The 27425-nt window shown below is 41.7% G+C and overlaps 3 protein-coding genes across 5 annotated transcripts in view; all 3 read right to left on the bottom strand.

The window, feature by feature from the left end:
- igf2bp2a (insulin-like growth factor 2 mRNA binding protein 2a) overlaps nt 1-16125 on the bottom strand; it is a 40803-nt gene extending 24678 nt beyond the window's left edge. The window contains exons 1-2 of the mRNA XM_076108496.1: nt 15594-16125; nt 14342-14402 (exon numbers count right to left, since the gene is read on the bottom strand). Coding sequence (XP_075964611.1) covers nt 14342-14402; nt 15594-15768 — 236 coding nt within the window. The 5' untranslated portion in view covers nt 15769-16125. The remainder of the gene's footprint in view (nt 1-14341; nt 14403-15593) is intronic.
- A 3362-nt stretch (nt 16126-19487) lies between these two features.
- On the bottom strand, nt 19488-24033 carry tra2b (transformer 2 beta homolog). 3 transcript variants are annotated; one of them, XM_076108484.1, is made up of 8 exons: nt 23879-24033; nt 21910-22628; nt 21629-21791; nt 21308-21496; nt 21095-21210; nt 20071-20328; nt 19913-19983; nt 19488-19825 (listed from the first exon to the last, which is right to left on the bottom strand). In XM_076108484.1, exons 2-8 carry the CDS (start codon nt 22080-22082, stop codon nt 19815-19817), a joined length of 981 nt encoding a protein of 326 aa, XP_075964599.1. In that variant the 5' UTR covers nt 22083-22628; nt 23879-24033; the 3' UTR covers nt 19488-19814. The 3 variants fall into 3 exon arrangements, with proteins under 3 accessions (XP_075964599.1, XP_075964591.1, XP_075964581.1); XM_076108476.1 differs by having other exon boundaries at nt 19913-19980; nt 21910-22055; nt 23879-24032; XM_076108466.1 differs by having other exon boundaries at nt 21910-22055; nt 23879-24031.
- A 343-nt stretch (nt 24034-24376) lies between these two features.
- Nucleotides 24377-27173, bottom strand: hce2l1 (high choriolytic enzyme 2-like 1). The gene is made up of 9 exons (XM_076108442.1): nt 27102-27173; nt 26945-26996; nt 26780-26839; nt 26546-26704; nt 26341-26458; nt 26037-26215; nt 25109-25190; nt 24892-25016; nt 24377-24800 (listed from the first exon to the last, which is right to left on the bottom strand). Exons 1-9 carry the CDS (start codon nt 27171-27173, stop codon nt 24787-24789), a joined length of 861 nt encoding a protein of 286 aa, XP_075964557.1. The 3' UTR covers nt 24377-24786.
- Nucleotides 27174-27425: the final 252 nt, after the last annotated feature.

Genomic DNA, 27425 nt, shown 5'->3' with positions numbered 1-27425 from the left:
AGATAATGTCATAAAGAAACGAAGAAAACTAACTATTCTATAACTTATTTTTATCTTGAAGTGTCAAAATTATATTTGCATACTGCTGCTGCTGCAGATATGAAATTATGTCCAGTCCTCAGGTGTAATCACAACAAATATATTTCCAGTCAGTGATAAGCTGACACAAAACAAACGTTCTCCTGTCACGCCTACTAAGCCTGTGAAATGAGTATTTTAAAGTGTTCCACTTGCCTATCGCTGCGTCAAAATGCATTTCTATGTAACTGAAAATTCTTTGCTCCAACACAGCGACCGACGCCCCTCAGTATGGCTTATATAAATCAAATCCTTCTCGCTCAGTGAAAAATCCAGAAACTATGAATATGCAAACATTGTTCGTTTCAAAGTTGAATTACTGCACACGAGAGTCCACAAAAAGCCCATTCTCAGTGTAAGTGCGCCGGAGGTTTCCACATCAAGCAAGCGTGTGTTGAGTATCATATTGGATCGTGATCGGTTTCCAAACTAGCTGTGATATTAAAAAACGACAACATGCTTGTACGTAACTCACATTTAAGGTGTGAAAACAGCCTTCGTATGTCAAACTGCACATAAATCATTCTGTACAATTAAGGTCAAATATCCAAGTGAAGAAACAAAAAGAAAAATACATATTTGAGTGGAAGGGGACTTTTAAAAATGGTTACCACACACACGCACACATATACCAACAACCAACCTTCCAGCAGCCCTCAAAAAGAAACACCTAAAACATATGCTAATAAATGTGATGAACAGGAAACATTATGTGCATTCCTGTTCAGAAGTGATTCCTGCTAACCATGCACAATGCAGCAAACGTCATTCAATGAGCCGCAATGACAGTCTTTAGTTCAATTTACTGGCGCTAAAACCACTTCCCTTGCCACTGAGCCACAAGCGTCAGACTGAATAAATAAATAAACAAACAAGCAGAAAGATGATTCACGAGGACTTGCAGAGTCATGTGCCACGCTGCTCTGTCCTGTCCTGCGCACATCAAACGCTCGCCTGCTCCTCCACACTGCTACTTCACCAACCGAGGACTCCTCTGAGTCCCCCGTCACAAAGCACGCGGTCAGCACTGTCACTGACAGGCACGCAGCGAGCCCACAGGGACACAGCTGACACGCAATCACACACACACACACACACACACACACTAATGTACAGCTGACCGGTGTGCCTACTCTTTGCTACATGCACACACACTGATGTATTTTCTGTGTCTCTCTCACACACCTCCGTGCTAAGAGCTACTGACAGGTGAATACCAGCTCATACTGTGTCGGTGCAGCGTGGGTCCGCTGTTAGCTGCTCCTCATGGCTGCTTCTGTTGCTTTATGTTGAGTTGTGCGGCTTGCTCCTTAGATCTCATCCTTTAATCTGCCGACCATGAGGTATTATACTGTAGCCGGGAGGGTGAGCCCGTCTGCCATAGGTGCAGGTCCCGGCAGGGTTAACCAGGATCAATACCTCATGCACACCACTCAACATTACGAAAGCCCTCAAACTGTTTCCCTGTTTGCTTTCCTCCCTGTCTCCGGCAAGTCTCCAGTCTGTCTCTCGGCGTCCCTCTCTCTCTGCCCGTCTCACTGCTCCCTCCAGCTCCCTCTGGAGAGCGAGCTTTAAATGTTCACACACACATGAACGCACTACCTCTGCTCTTTCTCCTCCCCCCGTCTGCGGGGAGCTTCTCACAGAGTGAGGGAAAGCGTGTGAAGCAGCTAGCAGGAGGTGACTGAAGATTCATCCTCTGAGGATCAGAAACACTGACAAACCTGGTCAATAAGCAGCATTTTTCAAAAACAGCCCTGCCAGTCACAGCTGCTGTCACCGAGGAGTCCTCGCTCTCCAAACAGCGGCAGAACAGAGCTTTTGGAAACAGCGAAACACACACACTGTGTTTCTCAAACACAGGATTGAGGACCGGTGCCAGGCCGGGTGGCACCGGCTGACACAGGCATGTAATGGAGCATGAGTTTAATTATAGCTGTGTGTTCGCTTTTGATCATTTAAGTTCTAAAAGATCTAAGATAATACCACTGTTAAAAATACCATTTTCTTTACTTTTGATTTATTTTATTGGCTCATATTGCCAATACTCTTATGGAGTGTGTTACAGTTGTTTTAGCCTGTTTATGTTTGTAATTATGTATTTAGAAATGTATTTAAATCTCAAACAGGCTCATTTTCATTTGACAAGCCAAATAATGAATGATTTATACAGGAAAATAACCGACAAATTGGTAATGAAAAGTTGAGTTGCAGCCCTGAAATATTTATTCTAATTCTTCAGCACTCCTAATAAATGTAGAGACCCGGTGGTTATTAATAATTAATGTGAAAAACAAAAGAAATCAACCATAAATCAACAGTTATCTATGTATTTATCAGTTTACAATTGCAAGTAAAGGAAAACAGAACCTGCGATAGATGAGACCAGATAAAGAGATTAAATAAATTGCAGTGTAGCAGTGATTTTACACAAGTGACTGGAGTGTAGTAAAGTAAATAAAGTGCCGTTTAACCCGATAAATCATCAAGAGATTAACAAGGCGGTGGGATTATCTATATAGGTCGCACTTGTTGGGAGGACAGCACAAACTGGTTTAAGGTTAAAATTACATCAATAACAGCTCGAAGCATTAGAGACTGGATTATATTTACTGACTGCAGAGGGTGGAAAAACAACACGTCACTGTTTTCCTCACTGTAAAAGAGCCGTTTTTATTGTTTATGGGTGACCAGCTCTACTACGAGTGGAGTCAAATGGATAAGGGCCTCCGATACATTAATTGCATACGTAGCGCTCCTCCCAAAACCTTGAATTATCTTATGTCACGTGACTCACAAGTGGCTGAAGTGGCATTAACCCTGTCCGACTTTAATCCTGCAGCTAAAATGGCTCCAAATCCTGACCTATACTCTCTGAAATGAGGCAGGGGGCTTCATAGGAAGTTGATGCTGAGGATGGTTCAGACAAAGAGCTGTGTGTGTGTGTGTGTGTGTGTGTGTGTGTGTGTGTGTGTGTGTGTGTGTATTTGTGTGTTTTGATGACAAGTTTGGAGGACGCCTGTATGCTGTGTGGGAATGTAATATAGACTAATTCAATTATCGGAGAAACTCACAGGGTTTCAAGCCCTGATCAATATGCGATAAATACTTCAGTAAATATCCTGAGTTGACGTCGATATCTTAAGTTAGGAAACCTGAGCTCCACTGCAGAGAAGAGCTGGTGGAAATGCCTGTTGTGTGGGCAGCATTTAAAGTGAGACGGAGAAGGCGAGGGAGAATTATTGGCGATTGTAGAGAAAGCCTGAGGGGAAGGTTTGTTGTTGGTGCCTCTTGTATATACTGTATGTGACTATAAGGCACTCAGTAAACGCCTGCCGAGCCGGAGCGATGCAGCTTCCGTGACGGTTACGTTTGTTTATTGTCTGTCTTCTAGGTTTGATTTTTAGACAAAATACAACAATATGAATGCAACGATACACAAGCACAGTAAGGTCAAAAACAAAAACACATGTCAGGGTGCCACCTGAGGCTCAATATCAAAGGATTAATAACAATTAGAGACGGTCTATGTTTTGCTTGAAAGGATATTTAAGGGTGCAGTCCACTAATTCAACAACTATTTCCAGCTTGCGACTCTCCTTCGCACAGAAACACCAAAACAAATCTGCAAGCATTTACGGGCGGGCTTGCTTTCATCATTCCTGGCAGAAAATATACAAGGCCGGTTCCCCTCTTTAACAAACACCGTGTCTACGTTAAAGGGGCTATTAGGAGTGAGGGCTGGCCTGAAAACCTGGCCGCTCATTCCATAAGACAGCCACAGCACAACTGCTCTGAAAAGCAATAGGCAGTGTTATGAAAAGCAAATCAGAGCTGTGTTTTATCTGCTGGCATTTCTGTTATTTGGACAGACATTTTGTGATCAAATCAGAGCCCATCTGTGTGTGCGCGTGTGGACCTGGGTTGTGAATCATGTGCCTTGAGCGTAGGGATGCGCCAGCTTTGATGATGTGCGGTGATGGGGAGGAAGCAGCAATACTGTAAATGCTCTTCAAATGACTGAGGTGGCCGGGCATCCATCAAAGGGTGCAACAACTAAACTTGAAACGGGGAGAACAAACACAAGTCCTGCTAACTGTTACTATTCTTTAAGTGTAGCATATTTAATGCATCATCTCCAGCGTCTCCACATCAAAACATTCTATGTCTCTGTAATTTATTCTCCCGCAACGTCAAGCGTCCGGAAACCGGCATGCCTGGAGTCACTTCTCACACCACTTAAAACAAAACAATCTGAGCAACCATCTCCGAAATGAACTGTTGCCTCCCACTCAGGGGAATGGCAGGAACACAGAGGCACTGTACAAACACACACATTATGCATTTACACATTATGGCATGGACACACACACACACACACATGTCTACTGTTGTCAAAGAATTCCTCTTGTGGTAATACGACTCTACTAAGAATAAACTGCCTGTCTCAGTTACACTAACTGATAGGGTGGCTCACATTCAGCTTACAGTACACAACATAGAGTTGTAGGCTACGCTATTTACACGCGGTCATGCTAGCACACAGCCGGCTTCATGCTGCGCTGCCACGATGTGCCAGGGGAGCTGTGACATTGGGAGCTGGAAGGAGGCGGTGAGAGACGGCGCACGCACTCTAGGTGGTTCACATGACATGGTACGCTGACACAAAACATGCGCATGCAGGGAAAAGGAGGAGGAGGAGGATGGAGGGAAGACCAGCGCCAAATGCTGCAGTGTAAAGAGAGTGTGACTCTCCCTGGAGCGAGGAGGCGAACTACAGCTGCATCTTGTGGAATTCAGCATCAACTGAAAAAGGAAATCACCTGAATATGCACATAATGAGCATGTTGAGGTTCAGTAAGCATGGGGGGGGGGGGGGGGGGGGCCATCTTACAAGACCCCATTCACTTTTGCAACCCTCCAACAAGAACTCATGCATGGCTGCATCGGCATCAAATATTTAAAATCCTGGTGAGCAGAAGATCCCTGCGGTTGCCGTTGTTTTGTTTTTTTAAATCAAGATCGTGCTCTGCTATATAGGGGCACTCCTCAATTGGAATTGGATTTGTGTCAGCGTGTGCTTCATTTGACCTGACAGGGACGGCAATTCATCAGTCAGTGTCATCACGTTTGCATGCATGACAGAGGTGCTGCATTGCTGGCTGTGCAACCAGTGTGTGTAGGCAACAGCTGAAGACAGATGGTAACAAAAAATATCAAGAACTTATTACTAAACACATACGCTCAATCGATCTCACGTACATTTTGTCAGTTTCAGTTTCGTGATGTTTTACTCATAAAAACAGCGCATTTAAAATGGAAACATCTTAAAAAAAAAACAACAACTCAGGATTGCCATCGCACTCCTCGCGTAGGCTAAAGTAGAGCTACCGCAGCAGCTATACTGCACACATGGGAAACCCTGAGTATAGACTGTTTAGTGAGATGCACACAGATTGAACACGATAAAACATTCTGCGGCTCCAAGGAAACATTAGCCGAGGGTCAGGAAGACAACAACTATTTACAAACAGTTTCTTCCTTATTCTGCCTCTGTGTGTGCAGCTCTCTGCAGCGGCTGTACGAGAACACTCTGCTACAACCTGACGTTTGGTGTGATACAATCAAAGGGACTCCCATGAGGTCTTGCCTTCTTTCTTTTTTTTTTTACCCTGCAACTCTGTTCTTCCCTTTCTGCCTTTCCATCGTTCTCTCACTATCGCTCTCTTTCACATACATGCTCTGTCTTTCTCTCACACTACGACTGACTGGGTGTTGGCATAGACTGGGTCACTTGGCAGGGAGGCAGATGGAGCTGTACTCTCTAGCACCTGCCTGGCCCATATTACCCGACCCATCTCTGGCTCAGCAAATCATAGCCACCATCAAGCACAGCTGCGTAAAACAACAGGCTTTATGGCATATCACAATTTGCCAAATGCTAAAAACTACTTCTGCTGAAACTAAACTGCCACAGCCCAGTTCTAAAAAAAACATGCGGGTCGCAGGTGGTGGATGTAGATACGTGGACTAATAGGCGGAGATTTAATCAACGATTTAAAATAATGACAAGAGCGCAATTTAAAAAGAGATTTACATGTTTCCACTTGACAAGAATAATCAAAATCATTATAGGAATAGCTCAACAGTTATGCTACACTAATTCCCTTTCTTGCCGTGAGTTAGATGAAAAGATAATACCACTCTCATGTCTGCATGCTAAATACATATGAGAGTGGCATGCTCGGTTAACTCGTCTGAGCAGGAAGACCAGAAACAGGGAGAAAGAGCTAGCATGTCTGTATGCTAAGCTAAGCTCTTCATATATGTATAATGGGTAAACAGCCGACCCAGTGGTCAGATCATACCCAATTCAAACTATTATTTTTAAGACAGATAAGAAAAGTAATGTGTCAAAGGCTGCAATGTTACAGTTCTATAGAGCAGTATTAGAATGTGTGCTCGCTTTGTCATGTATGGTATGGCCATTATACAGCCCAGGAGAAAAAACCTGATGGACAGCTTCAAAAGGTATCTGAACTGTACCACATCCGCATCCAGCAGTAAGGTCTGTAAATGTTAAAGGACTCCTCACACCTCACCATTCCAGTGTTTCCCAAATACATTAAAAAAAAATACAAAATACATGGCAAACCACTTCACATTAAGACTGAATTTGTGCGTAAATCATCGTTACTGACCATTTTTACTTTAGACAAATAAATTACACTTGTGTTCAGTCTGCAAATACATTTTTATTTTTCTTCTATTTTAGCGTAATAATTACATTTTCTAACAAATGCAAAAAAGAGCATAACACATAATACATTCACATAAACACTAGCGATATGACCAACAGGCCTGTGATTTAATGCAGTCAACCTGACACCTAAAATAAAAATGTCTCCCTCTAAAACTAAAACAAAGCTTCACCACAGTTTCAAGACAGAGTGGAGTTTAATGGGACTGGACAATGTTGGGATATCCCTTTAATAAAGTTATATTCAAACAAACCACCAGCAGGTGGCTGGATATAAATTAGGATACAAACTCATTGAGGGAACAAAATCAGTTGATAAGAAGGTAAGACTCGATGTGACAATATACACACTGTCACTCTCAAAGAAATCCTCCTGTTTATGAGCAGACCCATCACGCTCTGTTATTAAGAGAGGCCAAAAGCCAAAAGCAGCCTCACAAGGGGGGGGGGGGGGAAATACTGCCCTCTGTCAGCAGTGCTCATTTCTCCCCTACGCAGAAGCAAACGCAGAAGCAAACACACTCACACACACACACACACACACACAGACAGACAGAGGAAAGCATGCGTGCGGGTCATGCGCACGTCTTTGACTCGGAAGTCTTTTGCGTGTCTTCCTCTTCCGTCAGAGACAGTGTGAAATAGAGGAAACACAATGGACGGACTGTGCTCCAGGTTGTGTTGGAGGCTCAGCTGCGTGTGGACCATACTGTAGAAGACTTGTTCTGTTGGGGGTGGGGGGGGGGGTTTCCCAACTTCCGTTGGATACATATGGAAATGGATGGAAATGGATGGAAATGGTGGCTCCAAGTGGGTTTATGAATAAGAAGGGTCACAAAAAGGGCTGCGGCGGTGACATAGATGGACAGCCCACTCAGCAGTTTTCCCTGCAGCACTTGTGGGAAGAAAATGAACACATGATGGTTTCTATGAAGCAATAGCTGTATACACAACATTTTTTTAAGGCACCTTACCAGGCTATAGAGTGAGCCACCAACACACAGCTTGAACTGCCGTTATAACCGGCAGGGATGTTTCCACCCTCTTGGGAAATGGATGAAAATTACAGGGTCCCAAAACTGACGGCAGTTCATAACAAATTGAAGCCGTAATCACGGGATTCAGACAGCGGTATCAAAAGATCGTATAATGAATCTTAGGGCGCTGCATGCAGTATACACTCAACTTTTGCATGGTGTTCTGTACACTGGAGGTCTTTGGGTTCATTTCTAAAAAACCTTCATCATTAGAGCTCTCCTCCTATAACCAAGCAAAACACTCAAAAACTGGTTCCCATGGCAACGTGGAGAACCTAACCTGGATCAGTCGGGGAACTGAATACAGTGCTACCTGTAAACACGCAAGGACACACATATTCACGAGAACAATGCCGCAGTTTTGCTCCAAAGTCAAGGTGCTGTAAATGTCAGATGTCTGTATCTCTTTCTGCCGTATCTATTTTGACATTTGCTGCCGCACAGAGAGCCGACACAATAAATCAAATCAAAAACTCCCACCTCTACATGGGAGAAATGGTGTATACAAAACAATCCATGCATATTATTTTATATTTTAAAGAATATATTTTAAAGAAAGAGGACACATTTGTAAAGAGAGTAAAAATGTCAGGCATGCAAACTCCAGTGGAATAAGAAAGGTGACAGCTCTGTGAATAAGGCTTTGCTTTGCAACAAACCCCTTTAAGCATGTTGCCGTTGGGCCAAATAAAGCTAAAGCAGTTGAGGAGGAACTACACATTAAGTTATCTCACTGTACACATCATCACATAGATTGTTGTTGGCATATGATGTAACAGGTGATTATTTCAAACAAATTCATACTGTGTGTAAAAATGTCAAGTTACTTTGTTTGATTACAGCTATGAAGTCAAGCAGGGTCCCGGGTGAAGCTTCAGGCCAACAGCATTCCCTTCCTGAGGCTCTAAGTCAGTGTAACAGAGCCTCTTTATGAGCCTCCATCCATACCACTCAACCTGCTTATACGATTGGCTGCATGTAAGCGTTGCGGCCCGTGGCTCACTCTGATTGGCTGCTGGGAGTTTTCGCCGTATTCATTTCACCTGCTCGAGACCCATCAGAGCTATGATGTTCCAGCGGGGTTATATGGTGTTGATATGGGACAAGGACGGGGTCTGGCTGTGTGAGAAATGCCACCTGCTGTGCACCTCAGCTGTCCATCCTTCCATGGAAACCACACCCTTGAGTGCACACAGGGCACACTGAGAGGTGAGTCACACTAAAGTTCACATCCGTCATTTAGCATTCAGGTTGGATATTACAGTTTTTTTCTGTTTCTTCAGTGTTGAACACACACACACACACACACACACACACACACACACACACACACACACTGAGCAACAGAGGGATATAGAAAAGGAAGGAGAGACAGAACAGCTGTTACATCTTCAAATGACTTCCCCAAATGAGAACTTGGGTACAAACTGCGACACTCATAATCATTATTTATAATTCATTAAATATTCACGTGAAGCACATTTAAGATTTCAGCAATTCATCAAACCCTGCTTAGCTCAGCCAGCATCCTCAAACATCTGCTCAAACCAAATGTCGACTGGGACGGTGATCACAGACAGACAGGTATGTACGAAGTCATCACAGTCAGCACTGAAAACAAGTGCGGAATTGGAAACTTTATATTCTATTTTTTAACAACAGAAGCTGACTTCAACAAGTCAATGAGAACGAAGAAAAATGGTCTCAGTGGTTGAATTCAAGTAGGCTTCACGCCTCTCATCTTTAATCAATGGCCATTTATTTTAGCTCTTGGGGCTCTTCTTTACTCTCCTAATTCAATACTGAGAGGTAATGCGTAATGGTCAGGTCACAAATAAAAAAAACAGGCAGAGGAAGCATCCCCTCCATCTCGTGATTTAGTATTAACAGAAAAATACGAGACTTGGGACGGTCAGCCGGAGAAATCCTCCTCATCTCAGCCACACCTTCCACAGCTACCTCGCCGCTGCTCCTGAGAGTCCCCTCGCTGATTGCTTTACTCCTGGTTGTAATGAGTGTAATTCTGCAGTGAGATATTACTCATGCAACAGGTTGGAGGGGAATATGAATGACAGCTGAGAACAATTTAAAAAAAAGTGTCCCTACAGTTGCTGCTGTGATGCACATGCAAGCGTCTGTTCAAAGAAGGAGATTCCAACTCTCGCGGAGCTAAAACAGCGATCCATCCCACAGGTCTGATAGACACACAATACATTTACACTGCTCTTACATCTTATCTCACCGCTCCCTTAAGCTATCCCTGAGCTAATACAGCAGAAAAATATACTCCACTTTCATGAATAAAGTTAATAATTGCCATACAAATCTAGGGGAAAATTCCCCAAATTCCCCAAATTTAAATTCAGTAGCTTGAACAAACTCAAAATAAAAGGTTTCAGCCAATACCTGACAAGTAGATCATTATTTCTGAAAGTGTTCAGGGAGAACTTTCTCACTTCGCTTTTTTCCCCCCCACACTTCATGAGCATTATATAAGACAATAAGGGCTCAGTCAAAGATAATTTCTTCTGCAACAGGACGTCTGCTTCACTCTTATAGAGACAGACAAACCGTAAGTCAGAGAGACACCGACATGCTCTTTGAGGCATAGAATCCTGGTGAAGAGACAACTCGTGGATGTGCTCCCCTCACTCCGCGAAACGGATTGCTTTGCGCGATCCCCTCCTCGCAGGCAGGTGAAGGGGAGGCGTGAGGAGTTAGGGAGGGGGGATGCAGCGGATGTGGCTTTAGAGGGGAGCAGTGCAGTGCCTCCTGCCATCGCTCCGGACAAAACCAGAGTCTGAATTGGAGCGCTTCCCCTACACCCAGGATCAATTGGGGAGTATTAATGGATTCAGAGTGGATCAACTGATGGCTATCATATTTCGCTGTTTTGACCCAGTGTGGACTGACAACCCAGCTCACACATGTGCATGTGCCCCACTGTGGTGCATTGCAGATTTTTACACCGGTCTTGGTTTGTCTCCTTTTGCGAGAAAAGGGGTCTGGCAATCAATTTATCTTCCTCAAACAACATTAAGCAGTGATCTTGGATTTATGAAGAACACAAATAATTCAACCTGCATTTATTGGATGCTGCCGAATGGAGAGTAACACGAATGGATTGGACACGAATGGATTTAGCACTCAATCTGAAATTCATCACCTGTATATTTGAACACATTTTCAGTCCCGTTAAAGTCAAAGATGTAAAAGAGATAATCAGAAGGAGAAAGCTGTGGTTTTGTTACTATCACGGGCAAACCAAGCAAGTAAACAAACTTGTATACTTTTCAGGAAGACAGCTTTAAATGTGCTAACCCCACAACAACAAGGCTGTCTTCACATGCTTGACATTACTCATTGATCAGGCTCACAGAGAGGGATCACATTGGTCTCTTTGTCCACACCTTCAGCACCTTGTCTATCTGATAGTCAAACAACACCGCATATTGTTTATGTAGCACCAGCATCAATAAACACCAAGTCACACTCTGTTTCCTGGTGTTGCAGAGACTCAGCCACATGCTTTGTTTAACAAGGAAACTGAACACGGGTGAGAATAATTCTAATGTAAAAATAAGCCACCATTCAAAAAAAAACTTGAGTAAAAAGATTTTTAGGTTTGAGCAAACAAATTTAATTATCTGATCAAACTAAGAGTGATTATTCCAATCAAACATAGACGATATAAATTAAAGAAGTATCTACATCTATTATCTACATAATCTGAATTCTACATGAAGCTACTTGTTTTCTCTAATGTCTCAAGAGTTCTTTTGTATTGGTTATTTCACCATCAAATTATTTAACAGTTCTTATTTCAGACAGAAATTAAATAACATGTATATAAAAAATGAACTCACTAATAATAAACGAAAAATAATCGATTCATTTTGAATAACAATTGTCTCAGCAATGAAATACAATTAATTTAACGTTAAGTAGCCTACATTATTATAACAAATCAAAGTCAATAACGATCGAAACAATAATTTTAGTAAAAATAACCCTGATCATTTAAAGATATCTATTTGAAATACTACTGAAGAAGTACAACCAATTATTCTGTTTCCATGACCAGAAGTTTTAACTAATAAAATCAAAAAGATAGTTTACTTCTGCTTCAATTATCAAAATAATATGAAAGCTGACACTTTTAAACCAATTTGGAATATCAAAATATAAATTGTATCCAAGTGAAATAACATAATAAATATATATAAGACATCAAAACTTCAACAATTCAAAGATGCATTTAAAAAAGGCCCAATCTTTTAATAAACCCATTCAAAAACTAAACGCTATTACAAAGAAAGTATAAGAAACAATCACAAGTTTTACCTTTAAAAATATACATAATTTAATGGTTAATCCCGTTATGCCTAATAGCAAACATTACACAACACAGATATAAATAAACTGTAATCACAGCAAACAGCAGCTGCAACTACAACAGTCTCACAAAACCATAACCAGCAGGCCTGAAGATGAACTCACAGGCTGCTTCCTAAATGACAAAACAAAAGCTGGTGATTGGTTCCCTCCTCAAGCCCTGTATATAGTAACCATTCATCATTTTAAAATCAAATCATAACAATACTTGTAATTATTGTATTATCTAAAACAAAGAAATACAGCTACAAAGTATTCTAAACCTGTATTATTAAATATAAAAGTTATTTCTCAAAATACCTGAGACAATGGACTCAAATGATATCTCTGAGATTGAAAATGTGCATCAGTTAGCTCTGTAAATTACGAATAATAAGTAAATATTGTATTTACTGCAGGAGCAAAAAAAAAAAAAAAAAGTGCTAATTAATCTTTAAATTTTAAATCAATGTAACTATTTCTGCAATAATAGACAAAGGCTCCAATAATGTCTAACAATGACTAGAAAACTGTAGGGAGGCTTTAACATTAAATGAAATTATCACCGTGGAAAGCATAATCACAACATGGAGTTTCACTGCCACGTGATTTCGCCCACTTTCCACGGATTCAAAATGAACACCTGTACGTGTTTTACGCTGCACTCATGTCGACCTCACAGATATGGCGAAGAAAAAAAGGGGGCCTGTTCAGATCATGCACACGCTGTCCACGCGGTGTCGACTGGACACATGCAGGCACATGTATGGACATTTGCTCCATCTGATTCCGCCTATAGCTGCGCAGCGTGCAGGGGCCATCGTGGCAGCCATTATGAGGCTCTCCAACATTGCCATGGCCTACGTGCACACTCACTGTGGGGAGTGGCGCAAAGCTTCTGTACCGTGTTGCGCCTCGCAGCTTACAAAACGAGAATACAGCACCTCAGCTCGATCAGTTCACGTTTCAAACATACAGATGTGTCTTTAGCACAGCAAAAACAAGGCTAAAGCTGTAAAGCAGGAAAGGAAGATGGGGGAGGAACGGTGCTGCTAGCTCATAAAGTATGGGTCACGTGTTCCTCCACGAGGGGCTTGAATATTTACCTTACTGTCACGCAATGTAGTCTTTCCTTAAAGCCAAAGGCATTGTTTTGAAAAAGGGTGGAGCTATACGTGTTGAGTGTGTAGAGCTGCATAATCCACCACAAACGTTAGGCGTTTACTACGTGTTACGCATTACGCCCAGGGAGGAGGAGGTAATTATTATTTCCATGCGATTAAAAGCTCGTGGATTTCTTTTGTTTGTACACTGCGTGGGCAAGCTGATACAATAGCACACACTATTACAGTGGTGGCGTGGAGTTCAGTGTTGACCTACAGATTTGCTCACAAACCTTCAACTCGCCCTTTCCTTGCACGCGCGTACACACACACACACACACACACAAGCTGTGTTTCTCGCATACATACACACGCGTGCATATAGTAACCATAGAGGAGCCTCAGCTGAGCTGATTGGTATGCAACTCATCATGCATTGCAGTGTTGCAGTCAATAATGAAACCGAACTTTATCGCTTACAAACAGGGCAACCAAAACCAAATTATGCAGCTGCCATGACAGTCTGATTACAGTACATATGAGAGATTCAATTAGCATGTGATTATTACATGTATGCACTGTGTGTGTGTGTGTGTGTGTGTGCGTGCGTGTTACAGTGGGATAGGCCTTTCTGCAGATCATGCGACATGGCAGCAGCCACCATGTGTTCTGCGGATGTTGGCACTAAATTGTTTTATTTGTCGCCGTCTTTCTTTTGTTCAATCACCGTGTAAATTACATTTACATCACCAGGGAATAAAACAGCAGCCTAGTTTAAAAAAAACACACACATAGAATCCGAGAAGAGAGGGGAAATCTGCGCGCTATATTTCACAGCGGAAGCCTACAGGTCACACGGTCTGCCATGGGGCACAGTATAGGCGTATGACACAATGTGTGAATGCGCGTGTGGGTATGTGTGTGTGTGTGTGTGAGAGAGAGAGAGAGAGAGAGAGAGAGAGAGAGAGAGTGAGAGATCGTATGCCTACCTTAGTTTTTTGGGAACAGAGTAGTCTACCTCTATCACCTTTCCGTGTAATTCAACTTTACCTGTAGGGACGAAAATGACAACGTAACATTAGCTGTGTGCCAGGAAAGCAACAATGCAAGCTGGTAGACCTACACAACAACACTTTGAATCACTTCACCAAGTAGGTGCGCCCCCATTCAAACAGCTACAAAAAAACAAAAGTACTCTGTGCGCACGGTGGCTGATAAACTGGGTATGTTTGTGTTAAAACAACCACCGTGGGACATTTCGAGCGTCACAATTGAGCGGAATCGGCGCCAAAATGAAGCATGATAAGCTTATATAGTGTGTGTGTGTGTGTGTGTGTGGGGGGGGGGGGGGGTGGATAGAATGGGCAGCCATGCTTTCCACTCCCACAACCCTCACAGTGCAATGAGGGGTATTTGTTTCGGTTCTCAGTAAAAAAAAAAATAATAAAAAAATGCAACATCAAAGAAGAGATGGGTTGAAAGGAGAATGACTTGTAGCCTACTCTTTCTATTCTAGGTGCTTCTCCGTGTTGACCCAGCCGGGGGTGAATTTGAAGCGCTCTTCGGCGAAAGCTTGAACACGGGTTTTCGTTATTATGAGTGGCCTGGCGCAGCACGGAATTAGCGTCTCACCTCGTCCCCCCTCAGCTACCTGTTTATTAGCTCTTTCCTCCGGACCCCCATGACCCACCTCCAAGACACCTCGTAAAAACATAGCCAGACATCAGAGGAACATGGATCTGACAAGTTTTCCGCGGTCGCTTCGCTCTGCTCTCTTCAATAAAATCAAGATAAAAAATAAGTGAAAAATAATTATGCCTACCCGAACCATCAGACCATCCCATACATTCCAGCGGGTGATTGCAAAGTAGCGCACCAGACCATCGGAATCTCCAAAATATAGATTATTGTGCGCGTTTATAGCGTTACGACGGCTCGTGTTTTCTTTAGGCAAACTGGCACTAAAGCCCCAAGTGTGTCCTGTGATCGATAAATGATCCATTTTTTTTTTTGTTGAAGCGTGCATGGCTGAGCGTTCATCTAAACTCCGATGGCACACGGATGTGATCGCAAACACTGTCCCGAGCAACAACAAGAACATATTAACACAATATATGATGACTATTTCGCATTTTGGACACCCTGAGCCATGGTGTTTTTTAACCTGATCTTGCAGTTTGAGTCGCTGTGGATTTTTTTCCCCCTGTCACCAGCAGCATCACTTATCAAATCTACACTTACCAGAAAGAGTCTCTATAGCCTTTATGGCCGAGTTCTGGTCGGGGAAGTCCACAAAAGCATAGCCGGATTTCATTAGGACCAGGTCGGCCACTGGCAGCTTCCACTCCCCAAAGAGCTCCTTCAAGTCCTCGACAGTAACCGAAGGACTTAAATTACCAAAATATAGTTTGTTCATGATCTGAGAGGAAAAATCTCGAAGGGGTATCAGATCTTGAGAGTGAGAGGGTGGCGATATTTAAGAGAAGTAGAAAAATAAAAATAAAAAAATAAAATAGAAAATCTGATGGGATTAAAAAACAACAACGCAGCAATTACCCCCCAGGAGATTACTAAACTATAGGCGACCCCCCAGCACCAACTCTGGCCCCGGTCTAACTCTTTTAACAGGGACTGGGGGAAAAAAAGTGTCGTTACGACGCTACTCTGGAGCCAACAAGCACCGCCTCTAAATAAAATCTCCCTTAACAAATCACAAGAAAAAATGTTTGGAGGTGCAAGTGGGATCGCTCCCGGTTCTCCAGCGTAGAAAGGAGCCTACATTTGGGGGTATGGAAGCGGCATGATGATCACTGGGTACATTTAGCGAAGGGATGGGCTTAAAGGAGACATTGAGGTTATTTCATCAAATCATAATAAGGGCCGTGCCTTGGGTCCCTCCAGGCTGGGGGAGTGAGAAAAAAAAAGGCTACACGGAAAATCAAGTCGTTGTCACTATACTTGTCGACCCAAACGATGTCACTGATCTCCACAGTTTGCCTTTTATTTATTTATGATAGACACGGAAATATGGATTTATGAAGCTATGGACGCAGGGGGTCCAAACCTCGCACGACATATTACCCTATAATAAAAACATCTGTGAACATATTTATGATTCTAGGATTTTGCTACATTTATGAAACTGTAAACAAGAAAAACAGACAATTGAAGCTATATTTTTAAAACAATACAGAAAGGGAAACCTTGAAACAGCCAGTCTTGTACATTCTGTCCTCTCGTGCAGAAATAACAGTGAAATAAACAATATTGTTTTGCATCCTTATCAGGGGCCACGGATTAGGGCCTCGGACCCACGGCTTTACACAATGTTATTAAAGGTGATGCCACTTTCGCTTTGCGTTTAGCCCGTGAATGGTGATAATGGATCCAATTGCAAAGTGTAAAACTAAGCAAATATTTATTTTAGATGCCGATAAGGCGACATAAGGGGATCCCTGGCTCTCGGTTTTATCTTTGCATGGGGGAGGTGCCCTCTATGCAGTGCCACTCAGCCAGTCTGAGCTCATACTCCAGGCTACAAACATGGAATAGCATTCTTGTTTTTGTGTGATGTAGGTGTGCGCATGTGGGTGTGTTTGGGGAAGCAACATAGCACCTAAACTACAAAGTAAGGAAGGAGGATTTCAAAACAAAAACTGAAATGTAAGGGGAAGGGCTGTGGAGCTGCATGGCGATTGGGGGGGGAGGGGGGGGGGGGTGCAGGCTGCAGTGCTCATGCATGGATGTGTACCTACACCAGTTACCAAGGGGCGGAGCCTCTTGCCTACAGCACTTGAGTGTGTCTACATGTGACTGGAACATTACTGCCACCCTACAGTGGTGGAGAGAGTGCCGGCAGCAGGAGTGACCGTTCCTCGCCTCGTTTACGTCAGTGTGTGAACAGAGGAATGTTCAAGCTGTGGCCTATTTACAAAACAGCTCTTTAGTTACTTTCCTGATGACATGCTGACACAGTTGTTGCAGGCCTCTCTGCTGTCAGCTGAGACTCAAATAAATGACACATGATTCAGAGTTCAAATAAATGGCACGATCATTTTCTTTACTGCACTTAACATTTCTATATTAACTTTTTACTCTGGACATGTGTTATTTGTAAATGAAACAATATCTAGTTATGGCATTACCTGCCTTTGCATAACCATTTATATAGCATTTACTTTTTCTTTTCTAAGTAGATAAACGCAAAGCAAATCAAATTGCATCGACTTCGACTCAGAAAGGAAAATGAAGCAGAACTGAAGGGGATGTGACATTCGGTAACAGCGAGTGACCTGCTGACCAAAATAAACAACACACATGTAGTCTAGACTTAAAAGTAGCAGAGGGAAATAAATGAGCTGATGCTGTTTCAAAGGTGCGGTCAGTTGTGTGACTGGTGTCTTCACTTTCCTCTCTGTCATACCTCTGTATTATATTTCCTGTGTTAATGATGTAACCTTCTTTTATTGTCTGTCAGAAAAAGAAAAAAAACTTCTAATAAACCAATGCTGATAACCACAACATGTGAAATAAATGTTCATGAATAAAATCATGGATAAAACACACACACACAGCTACATTCATAAAAACTGTTAAAAAGAGGGGGTGGATTGGATAAAAGAACAATCCACACAGCAGCACAATAGCAAACTAGTGGAATTAATAATACAGTTTACATCTTCCTAACACGTGTCTGGTTGTATGGTATCCCCTGTGGGATCAAACATGGCCCAATAACAGTTTACTAATTCCTATTAATATCTAGACTGTCTCAAAGGTCCATTCTTTTGTTGTGCAATAGAATGTGTGAAGTAGTTATTTACTTGATTTAGTCAAGTATTGCACACGACAACAGTGTCACTGTTACCGTTCTTTGTTAGATGTCTTTCCTTGCCTGTATTTCAGAAGGAAATTTACAGACAAAACATATGCTAAAACCTTATAAAGTACAAAAGAAAGAGTATAATTGAGAACATTTACATTCAAATACATCTTATAGTGCATCAATGAACTACAGGATACCTATTACATTATATTTGCTAATACCATCAGACCTTTAGAGGGTTAGTTCACCGTGAGTAGTGGGAGCATGAATAAAATCCATTCACCTACTGTATTGGGGTGAAGGGCGGAATTTCAGAACATTTCAAAACACGGACAAATGAAGCAAACGTGATCTGCATTGCTTGATCCCACTAGATGATGTTTCTTGAAATCATTTTGTTTAATAGACCCTTTAACCCTTTAACTACATCAACAGAATACAATAAACTGAGACGTCAACAAGTCATTCAGTTTATCATGTACCACGTGTGACCAGTAGGGGTAGACGTGAGACTTGGCAGATGTTGCTTCACCACATGTTGATTAGCGGTTTAAACACTGAACTCGGTGAAACTAACTGGTTTAGCTGAATTTACTTATGATTACTCGTCCCAATAACTTTCAATGACTATAAAAAGTGACAAAAAATAACCCATGTATAGTTTAAACTTGTGCTTCACAGTGACATTTAGTTTCTGGTCGGGGAGTATTAGTCTGAAAATCAGAAGAAATTGCCATTTTGTTTCTCATCATTATTACTTGAATTACTGAAATAATCAGAGATGCAAAGATTCAAAGACATGGAACCAGGCTCAGGGAATATGTAGTCGTCTAGTTTTAAACTGGAACTTTATAAATGCGTTGAGTTGTATTCATTACCAGCTGCGACAGCAACACAGTATTGTTTTCACCTCGTGAGTCTGTGTGTGCAATCATGGAAAAATGTGGTTCTGGAGACACCTATTGCAGCAGGAACTACCTAGGAAGTGGTTTTGGATACTTTGCCAGGTGATTATGTTTCTTTACACCTGTGGACAGATTTTGTCAACATTGACGGTGTCACAACCGTGCAAGATGCTGTGGCCAAACTTGACAGGTGTGTAGTTGAGAATTTGAGGATTGTTGTTGTCCGATCCAGGGTGCTAGAAGTGGGTAAGGAGCAACCATTTTTACTGTTAAAGTTGAGAGAACTAAAAATCAACACAAAGCAATGCGATAAGACGAAGGCTTTGTATCTTTGTGTTATAAACAGCCTTGCAGCAGAAAATGGTTTAACTGCAGAAAAGCCGTAAGAAAGGACACGAGTCAAAGTGAAAAAAAAAAACATATTTATTTTAATCGGTTCAAAGATGAATGTTCACTCGTGTACAAAAAATACATTAATAAAAACATTAATATATATTTTTGAATAGCAGTTGTTGCCTATACATTTAAAATTAAAAACATGAGAGGACAGCTTAGTCATGTCAAATGACATTGCTTCAAAACTGATCCCAGTATACATCAACTCGTCATATACGTTAGCAAACAGAAGTATGAAGATCTCCTTAAGAAAGAAGATCTATTGTGAAATCAATCATTCCACTGAGAAACATTTCCTGTCCATCTGTGGGAGTGGGAGGGGCTTGACGGCAACGCTCAATAGCGACCTGTGGAACCAAAAAGTGATTAAACCCATTGCAACCTGTTTCATGCCTCAATGAGAAAAGTGGATCATTTACTAAACAAGGACTCACGAGGAGAATAAGAACGCGATCTGGACCGAGACCTGTAAGCCCCTCTGTAGTATGGGGACGGAGATCGCCTTCTGAAACGAGACAAAATGAACATTTTAACAATTACTTTCCCATCGTTAATCTGAACGACTACCTTTAAATCAATGTGAGATATTGACCTGTATGATCTGTAGTGGTCCCTGTCATCATAGCGGTCACAGCCCCCTCTGTCGTATCCACGGTCGTACCCGCGGTCGTACCCGCGGTCATAGTCACGAGAGTTGCGACGAGGACCACGTGGACCACTACTTTCGCCGCCGCCGCCGCCGCCACCACCACCACTACTACTGCCACCACCACCACCACTACCACCGCCACCTCCTCCTCCTCCTCCTCCTCCTCCTCCGCCGCTGCTGCTGCTGCCTCCACCACCACCGCTGTACAGAAGACAATGCAAAGATGAGATTCCATTTACAACTTATTTGGATTTAAATAAACTAAATTGAAGTGCTCCTTCACATAATCTGTTCTTTCTTCCTGACTGAGCTCTGCAGCTGGAAGTTCAATATCGTTGGTTCTAAGGGCAGTATTCTGTGTTTACTTTGATTTAGATTAATTAATTAAAAAGACAAATTCTGTTTATGTCATGACACGTACAGGTCTTGAAGAAGTGATTACTCACCTGTAATGATACACTTCCAACATATTTGTCACTTCATTTGAGTCAAACTAGAGTAACCAGAGCTGAATTGATTCAGTAAATGGCAGTAATATTGTAGAAATTATAAGCAGAGCATATCAGATGCACCCTCAATGGCTCCAGTAATAGATTTTACAAAACCTGGTATCCATTTACAAACTATGAGAATAGCCTGGATTGGAACTATGAACTCTTTACAGATGGTCTATCCTATTTATGCTTAAAACACACTATTATGCACATTTTGTTTTTGTGTGTGTGTGTGTATATATATATATATATATATATTTGGGATCCGTCTGTTTCGAATGCTGTAGTGTTTTTTCTTTACAATATTCTTTATCTTTCTGGAAATATTTTTTCCTTGAGATGGCTTATCTCAATGTCTTATCTGATAAATAAAAAATATATATAAATAAAGCATTAAAAAAAAACTGTATAAGTATTCATCTTTATCTTTGATAGATGAGAACAAAATCTAATCAAACACTAAGACGCCTTACTATGTGGGCCGACCCATGTAGATTCCAGGGGTAGGGGTGTGAGGTCTTTTTGTAATGGAGAAGTCCACTCTGATCCTTCGACCATCCAGCTCCATGCCATTGGCTCGTTCCTTTGCCTGACAGAGGACAAACATACAAGTGACCTCTTTAGACCCAGAACATATTCCAGGAACACGTCAGCCAGGGGACTTTTCACGACTCATGTTCGTATACCTCGTTAGCGTCACCGTTGTTCTCGAAGTAGACGAAAGCAAAGCCCCTGGAGCGCCTCGACTGCTGGTCATACACGATAGAGACGTCCGCCAGGGGGCCGTATTTAGAGAAGACGTCCCTCAGATCCCTCTCTGTGGTGTACAAGCTCAGGCCAAACACTCCCACGCAACCGTTTGGGTCCGGATTAGCCTGCAATTTTACAGATATTAAGATTCTGAAGAGTCCTTCATACGCAAAACATAAAAGGTAGTAGTGTTTAGGAACCGAGATTGAATATAGTCAAGACATTATGCAGAAAGAGCACAAGCAAAGCTGACTTACGCGATTGCCGATGTGCCTGCGGCGGTTGGACATCGGTGAGCGGCTGTGACTCCTGCGCCGGCGCTCTCCACTGTAGGACCGACTGTGAGACCGCCGATGATAGGACCTCGAGCGGGAGCGAGATCGGCTATAGTGTCTCCGTGAGCCCCGATGGGAGTGAGACCTGTGTAGACAGAATCACTTCCAACATTCACACTGGTTCTGTGGTTATTCATCTTCAATTTCTCACATATGCACACATATGCAATGGTGGATGTATAGATGCATGTGGAGTCGCCCACCCTGATTTTGACCTGGACCGAGACCGAGATTTAGAGCGGGAGTGGCGGGAGCCTTCTTTCGAGCGGGCAGGTGACCGGGCGGGTGACCGGCTTGCCGACTTCCCGGAGCCCCTTTGACTCACACTCCTGGACGCAGAGCGAGACTCCTGAACGCACCACACACACACACACATACCAACACACCTCTTATCAGCGTCATTGAGAGGACAGACTGAGAAATTTGCCTAAATAATTCTATGTAGTAATTAAGACTATCCTGTGAAAAGTACAGAAAACAGGATAGTGGATTAGGAATGCAGGTAAATGCTATTTGGTTGACATGGATAATATGATAGCAACAGAATTACATTAAATCAATTCAATTATATTGGCAACATGATGAAATAACAGTAATTTGTCAGTTGTGTAAAAAAATTGCAATGATTTAAACTGCTTGTTGTATTCAATAACAAGAACATGCACGCATTTGACAAACAGACCAGAAAATTACTTAGCGCTGTGGCCTTATCCAGATTACCGACTTCATTTCTGTAACTTCATTACTTCACATTATTCTTCTTTCTTCAATTGTTTTACTTCTTCTTACTTCCCCCATCTCACACACTGCCCATACTTCTTCCCTCCTCATGTTTTAGCATGCACTCAACAATTGAGCTTCACACATCAGAGCTTCACATTATTGAAAATTAAGTGGACTTCTTCCGCACTTTCTTCTTAACCTTTATGAAAAAGAAAAGGATGGAGAATATATGACTACGATTAAAAACGGCACCCTCATTCAACTTAGTGTTATTATATCCTATGGCATGCATGGAAATGTTTAAGACCACACAATCTTTTAATGTCAAGTTCAATAAATATTTCACATTCAGTGGTTCTATATTTACCGATATGTCATATCGACCACTTTCATTTTGAACCTCTAAGAGGCATCTTGGTTGTGTTTTTTAAAATGTCAAACACATGACAAACAATATGAGCTATGTTTACCTCACATTTTTAACTTACAATTCCTTTTGCAATAAATATATTGTGTTCAAAGAATGTATGTAAAGTGGCCTCTAAAGTATGTCAAACCACTGAATGTGTATAATACTTACTAAACATTAAACCCCACAAACAGTGATAAAACAAAAACAATTCGGCCTAACTTATCCCCAACGACCTCAAGATGCTTCTGCCAATCAATCGTGTTAACTTGCATCATCAGCACAGACATAACAGACATGACATCTTGGGAGTAAAAATACATTTTCTTGACACGCACACAAACGCATATACACATTGTGACCTTGAATTAACCATTTACTTTTACTAAAACTACTATGCAACACGAGGGCTGAACGTGTGAGTTACCTAATGCAAATTAATAAGAAGACATCTTGAGGCCGTTTGTTGACATATTGTTGCCATAAGTAATACAAGATAAACCATAACTCAAGTTTCAGATACAGAATGAGCCTTATACCGATATAAAATGGTATTCTTTGACGTTATAGTTTCTGCACACTGTAGAATTATCGTTAGCTATTCAAGATATTCAGCTCGTACGTCTGACTGCTTAAATAACGACATTTGCCAACGTTATGCTAAATGTCCAAATGACTCATTCTCTAACGATTAGGGTTTTAATAACATGGTTGCGGCCTAGCTAACGTTGATTAGCGTTAGCTAGCTAGCTAGTGAGCTAGCTAACGGGTATTAGCGGTATTAGAATTATACGTTACATTGGCTTGCCCTCGTGGAGACATCTAGCGTTAATATAAATAAATCTAAAATAAAATTGACATGTTCATGTTTCATAAAATAATCCAGTGATATTTTGTCTGGAGAGTGGAGCTAGCTAGCTAGCTAGCTAACGTTAGTCCACACAATGTGAAGACTGTTAACGTAACGTTAGTGTCATCATTTCAGCAGCAACGCTAGCTCAATTAAAACGCTATAAAGCCTTCACAGAGACCATACGTACCCGATCGCCGTAACCTTTGCCGTTATCGCTCATTTTTAATGCCACCGAATATATATTACAATATCAGGTTTTAAATTCCGCGGTGCTAACCAGCTAGCTAGCTACAACCGCGTGTGTGTGTGCTGCAGCAGCTACTAGACTAGGGTCTATAATAAAAACCCTCCTCCTCGATGCATGCAGCGGGCACATGAGTATGATAAGCAATTAAGATACTTTCTACCAAAATATACTCTTATAGTTTCTTCAACTAATTTTAGCCTCTTAAAGAGCTCGATCCATATTGACTATTTGACTGTATATCCAAATAACATAGTAAACTACTGAGAAACACAAACATTGGGAATAATGGTTGTAAATAGATGTGAATGGGTAAACAAAAGGTTAAATTAACTCTTGTCAGACTGAATTTCAGTAGAATGTATGGCCACCTGAAAGCAATGCCAGACACTCCATGGACAGAGATGTGACCAAAGATGTATGAAACAGACTATTACATAATTACAGTTGCACTTTCTTTATTTTAAGTGAGCAGAAGCTGAGAAGGAGGCAGAAAATGGAACAAACTGATTTAAAGATTAGATGCAGTGATCTAATTGGCAGCAGCAGGCACATCGAAACACACAAATCACAGTGCTGATTTCAGCTATGTTAGAGAAAAGCAGCTTTCAATTATTACTAGCCCCTTTTATTTATCCTTATCTTTATCACAGATTAGTAGATTGTCCTCAGAGCTGACTGAATGCAATCTAAAAGTACAGACTAGAATTTTAATAATACATCTATTATGGAAAGATGAAATTGCTATAAAGTAATATTGCCCATCTTATCTACTCAAGACCAGAAGTTACAATGAACCACTTCACACATCTGACAACAGAATATGACAGAATATAACACTCTGGATCCAGTTACTCATTGACACCTGTAGTGGGGAGTAGAGAAAAAACCGAATCAATGATTTTGAATGAAAGACAGATTTTTTTTTCACTCAGAATATGTGTAAATTCACCTACCACAGTTATATAGGACATTTATTTTATGAAGATCTAGGTTACTGGGTCCATCTCGCTGGCCAATGGGAATGTAAGGATCTGGTCTGGGGATTATTGTTGGTCCACCATCTTCAGAGAAGGCATATCTGTATGAAGGATACATAAAGTATACGGTATTGTGACGCCCCAGCAAAGACATGCAAAACCAATAATTGTGTTGCCTCAAAGAGCAGCTCACCTTCCATAATGCATGACAGAGTTGTAGTCATATGGACTATTGAGATTGTTTGTCGCCTGTTTCCTGAAGTTATGAATGCGGTCTGTCAAAACATAAAAGATACAAGGAAATCACCAACTAGGTAAAGAGAAGGCTCTTCTGAAGGTAACGACATAATGTAGAGAGGTCATCATTGTGGAGGGTTGAATCTTCCCCACCGAGAGAAGGCCGGAGAGCACGCTCCACTGTTATTTTACAGTAGAGTTGCTTCTTAATTAATCTACCATAAACTGGTTTACAATTAAAAGTATTTAATCCTACTAAAGCTAATACAATTACAGAATGAAGTACACTACTAACAAAATATATAATAATATGATCCGCGCGGAAAAGCTATTCACTCGCGACTCAGCCTGAAAACACAGATGCTTCCACGCTGAGAGCCGAGTAAGAAGAGAGTGAATACCTTTCCAGCACTTCCTCTTACAGTTTGAAATCCCCTCCCTTTTGGCCATCTTAATTCCTATTGGCTAATTTCGGTTGCCTCCTCCTGGCGTCAGGCTTCCGAAAACCCTCGCGCGGGCACAACCTGCAAATGTCTGTCGAGAAGTCTGACTTTCCCTTGGCTATTCTTCACAGTTTAATACATTCAATGACTGTCTTTTATGGCTTAACACTTCTTTGGTAAACATTCTATATAAAGATTAGGATTTGCAACTTTTGGCAAAAACCTTCACAAGTTTCACAAGCAAATATTAAGGTGCTACAATTCTACTAAGATACACTTCTAACTACAAATTCTAAAACACTTCTAATTATGAATCTTCTAATTATGTATTCCAACATACTTCTAATTATGATTTCTTAATTGTGAATCATTAAACACTTCTATTATAATTTCTTAAAACACACTTCTAAACCCCAAATTTCCTACATCATTCATCCAAACCTGGCATGATGTTTCTCCATACAATTGAGACATATTGGTCTCGGTCTGAGCGAGACTGCTCATGAACAAAGCCCAGGGCGTGCATTAACTCGTGGGAGGCCACTCCTGACCACATGCACCCAGGAGTCTGCAGCGACAGGACCTGGCTGCCTCCAGTCTGCCCCAGAAACGACCAACAGCTTGGGGGTACATAATCAGAAAAGGCATGTGTCATCATCACAATCCAAAAATCACCACGTAAGAATCACATACACAGTCAATTTCAAGACGTTTAAAAAAGCCACATGTCGCTGTTTATGCTCACCCATATCTAGGCTGGATATCGAGGAAGCTGGCCTCATGAGTGCGTTGAACAAATTTAATACACGTTCCAGAGGCAATGTCCTGCATCCCAGTTTCTATGGTGATTCTGTCCATGTCGTCTACCCCAAAAAAAACATTTGAGTTTAACAGAAAGATTTGAACTCCCAGTGCCTTTTCAACACCTCTTTATATCTGTGTATTCATACCATATTCTGGAGAGAGCATGACGGGAACATAAACAAATCCATCAACTGATTTTGGCCACAGACAGGCATTGCCTGGGCAGGTTATGGCACTGGCACTCCGTACATATGAGGTGGCAATATCTCCCTCTCTGAAGGACAGTCCTCGGGGGGCTCGCAATCCTGATGGGAAACAATAACATTGAGTTAGTCCAGGGTGTGCTAAACAACTTTTACCCAGTTCACATGCTTACTTACTCCTGTTGACTTCCAGGATTTGATCCATCGCATTCATTTCATCGTGGTCTGTATATTCATCTGAACACAAAAACAGACAGATCATTACATTCTTCCTCGATTTTCCAATATGTAGAGTATCATTATTTACATTCATGATGAAGTGAATGTAAATTAAGAGCCCACCTGAGTATTTCCTTTTCAACCTCACTTTTCCCTCATGCACTCCAGTAGAATTCTGTAATACAAAGGTGCATTAAAATACATTCTGGTTGCAAAGCATGGATGCATTAATGAGATTAAAAGGGTTTTTTCCTCTAAAATCATTTTTCTTGGTACTGACCTTAACGGGTAGAGTGTACGCCTGGGTCAGCAAGCCCAACAAAACACCCAGAAGGATCATAGTAGAATGCATTATTGTGTTTCAGACTGGTGTACCAGTTTCAGTCTGCAGTCCTCCGATGCAAGAGCTAAATGAATTCCTCCCCTCCACTGAATCTATATAGGCACTTCTCCTCCTCTGCTCTGTACTGATTGGGCACATGTTCTGCGATGAAGCATGATTAAGACCCCTTATCATCCAGTGTGTGTAATTTACTCAAGTCCACTGCTGATCCTTAACAGGTGGTCCTGATGCTGACCTGGACTTGGGCCCTGTACTTAGTGC

Source organism: Anarhichas minor, unplaced genomic scaffold, assembly GCF_050575085.1.
Source record: "Anarhichas minor isolate MPS153535 unplaced genomic scaffold, ASM5057508v1 ptg000004l, whole genome shotgun sequence".
Classification (NCBI taxonomy): domain Eukaryota; kingdom Metazoa; phylum Chordata; class Actinopteri; order Perciformes; family Anarhichadidae; genus Anarhichas; species Anarhichas minor.
The sequence above is the reverse complement of the archived record's forward strand: the minus strand, read 5'-3'. Positions and strand labels throughout refer to the sequence as shown.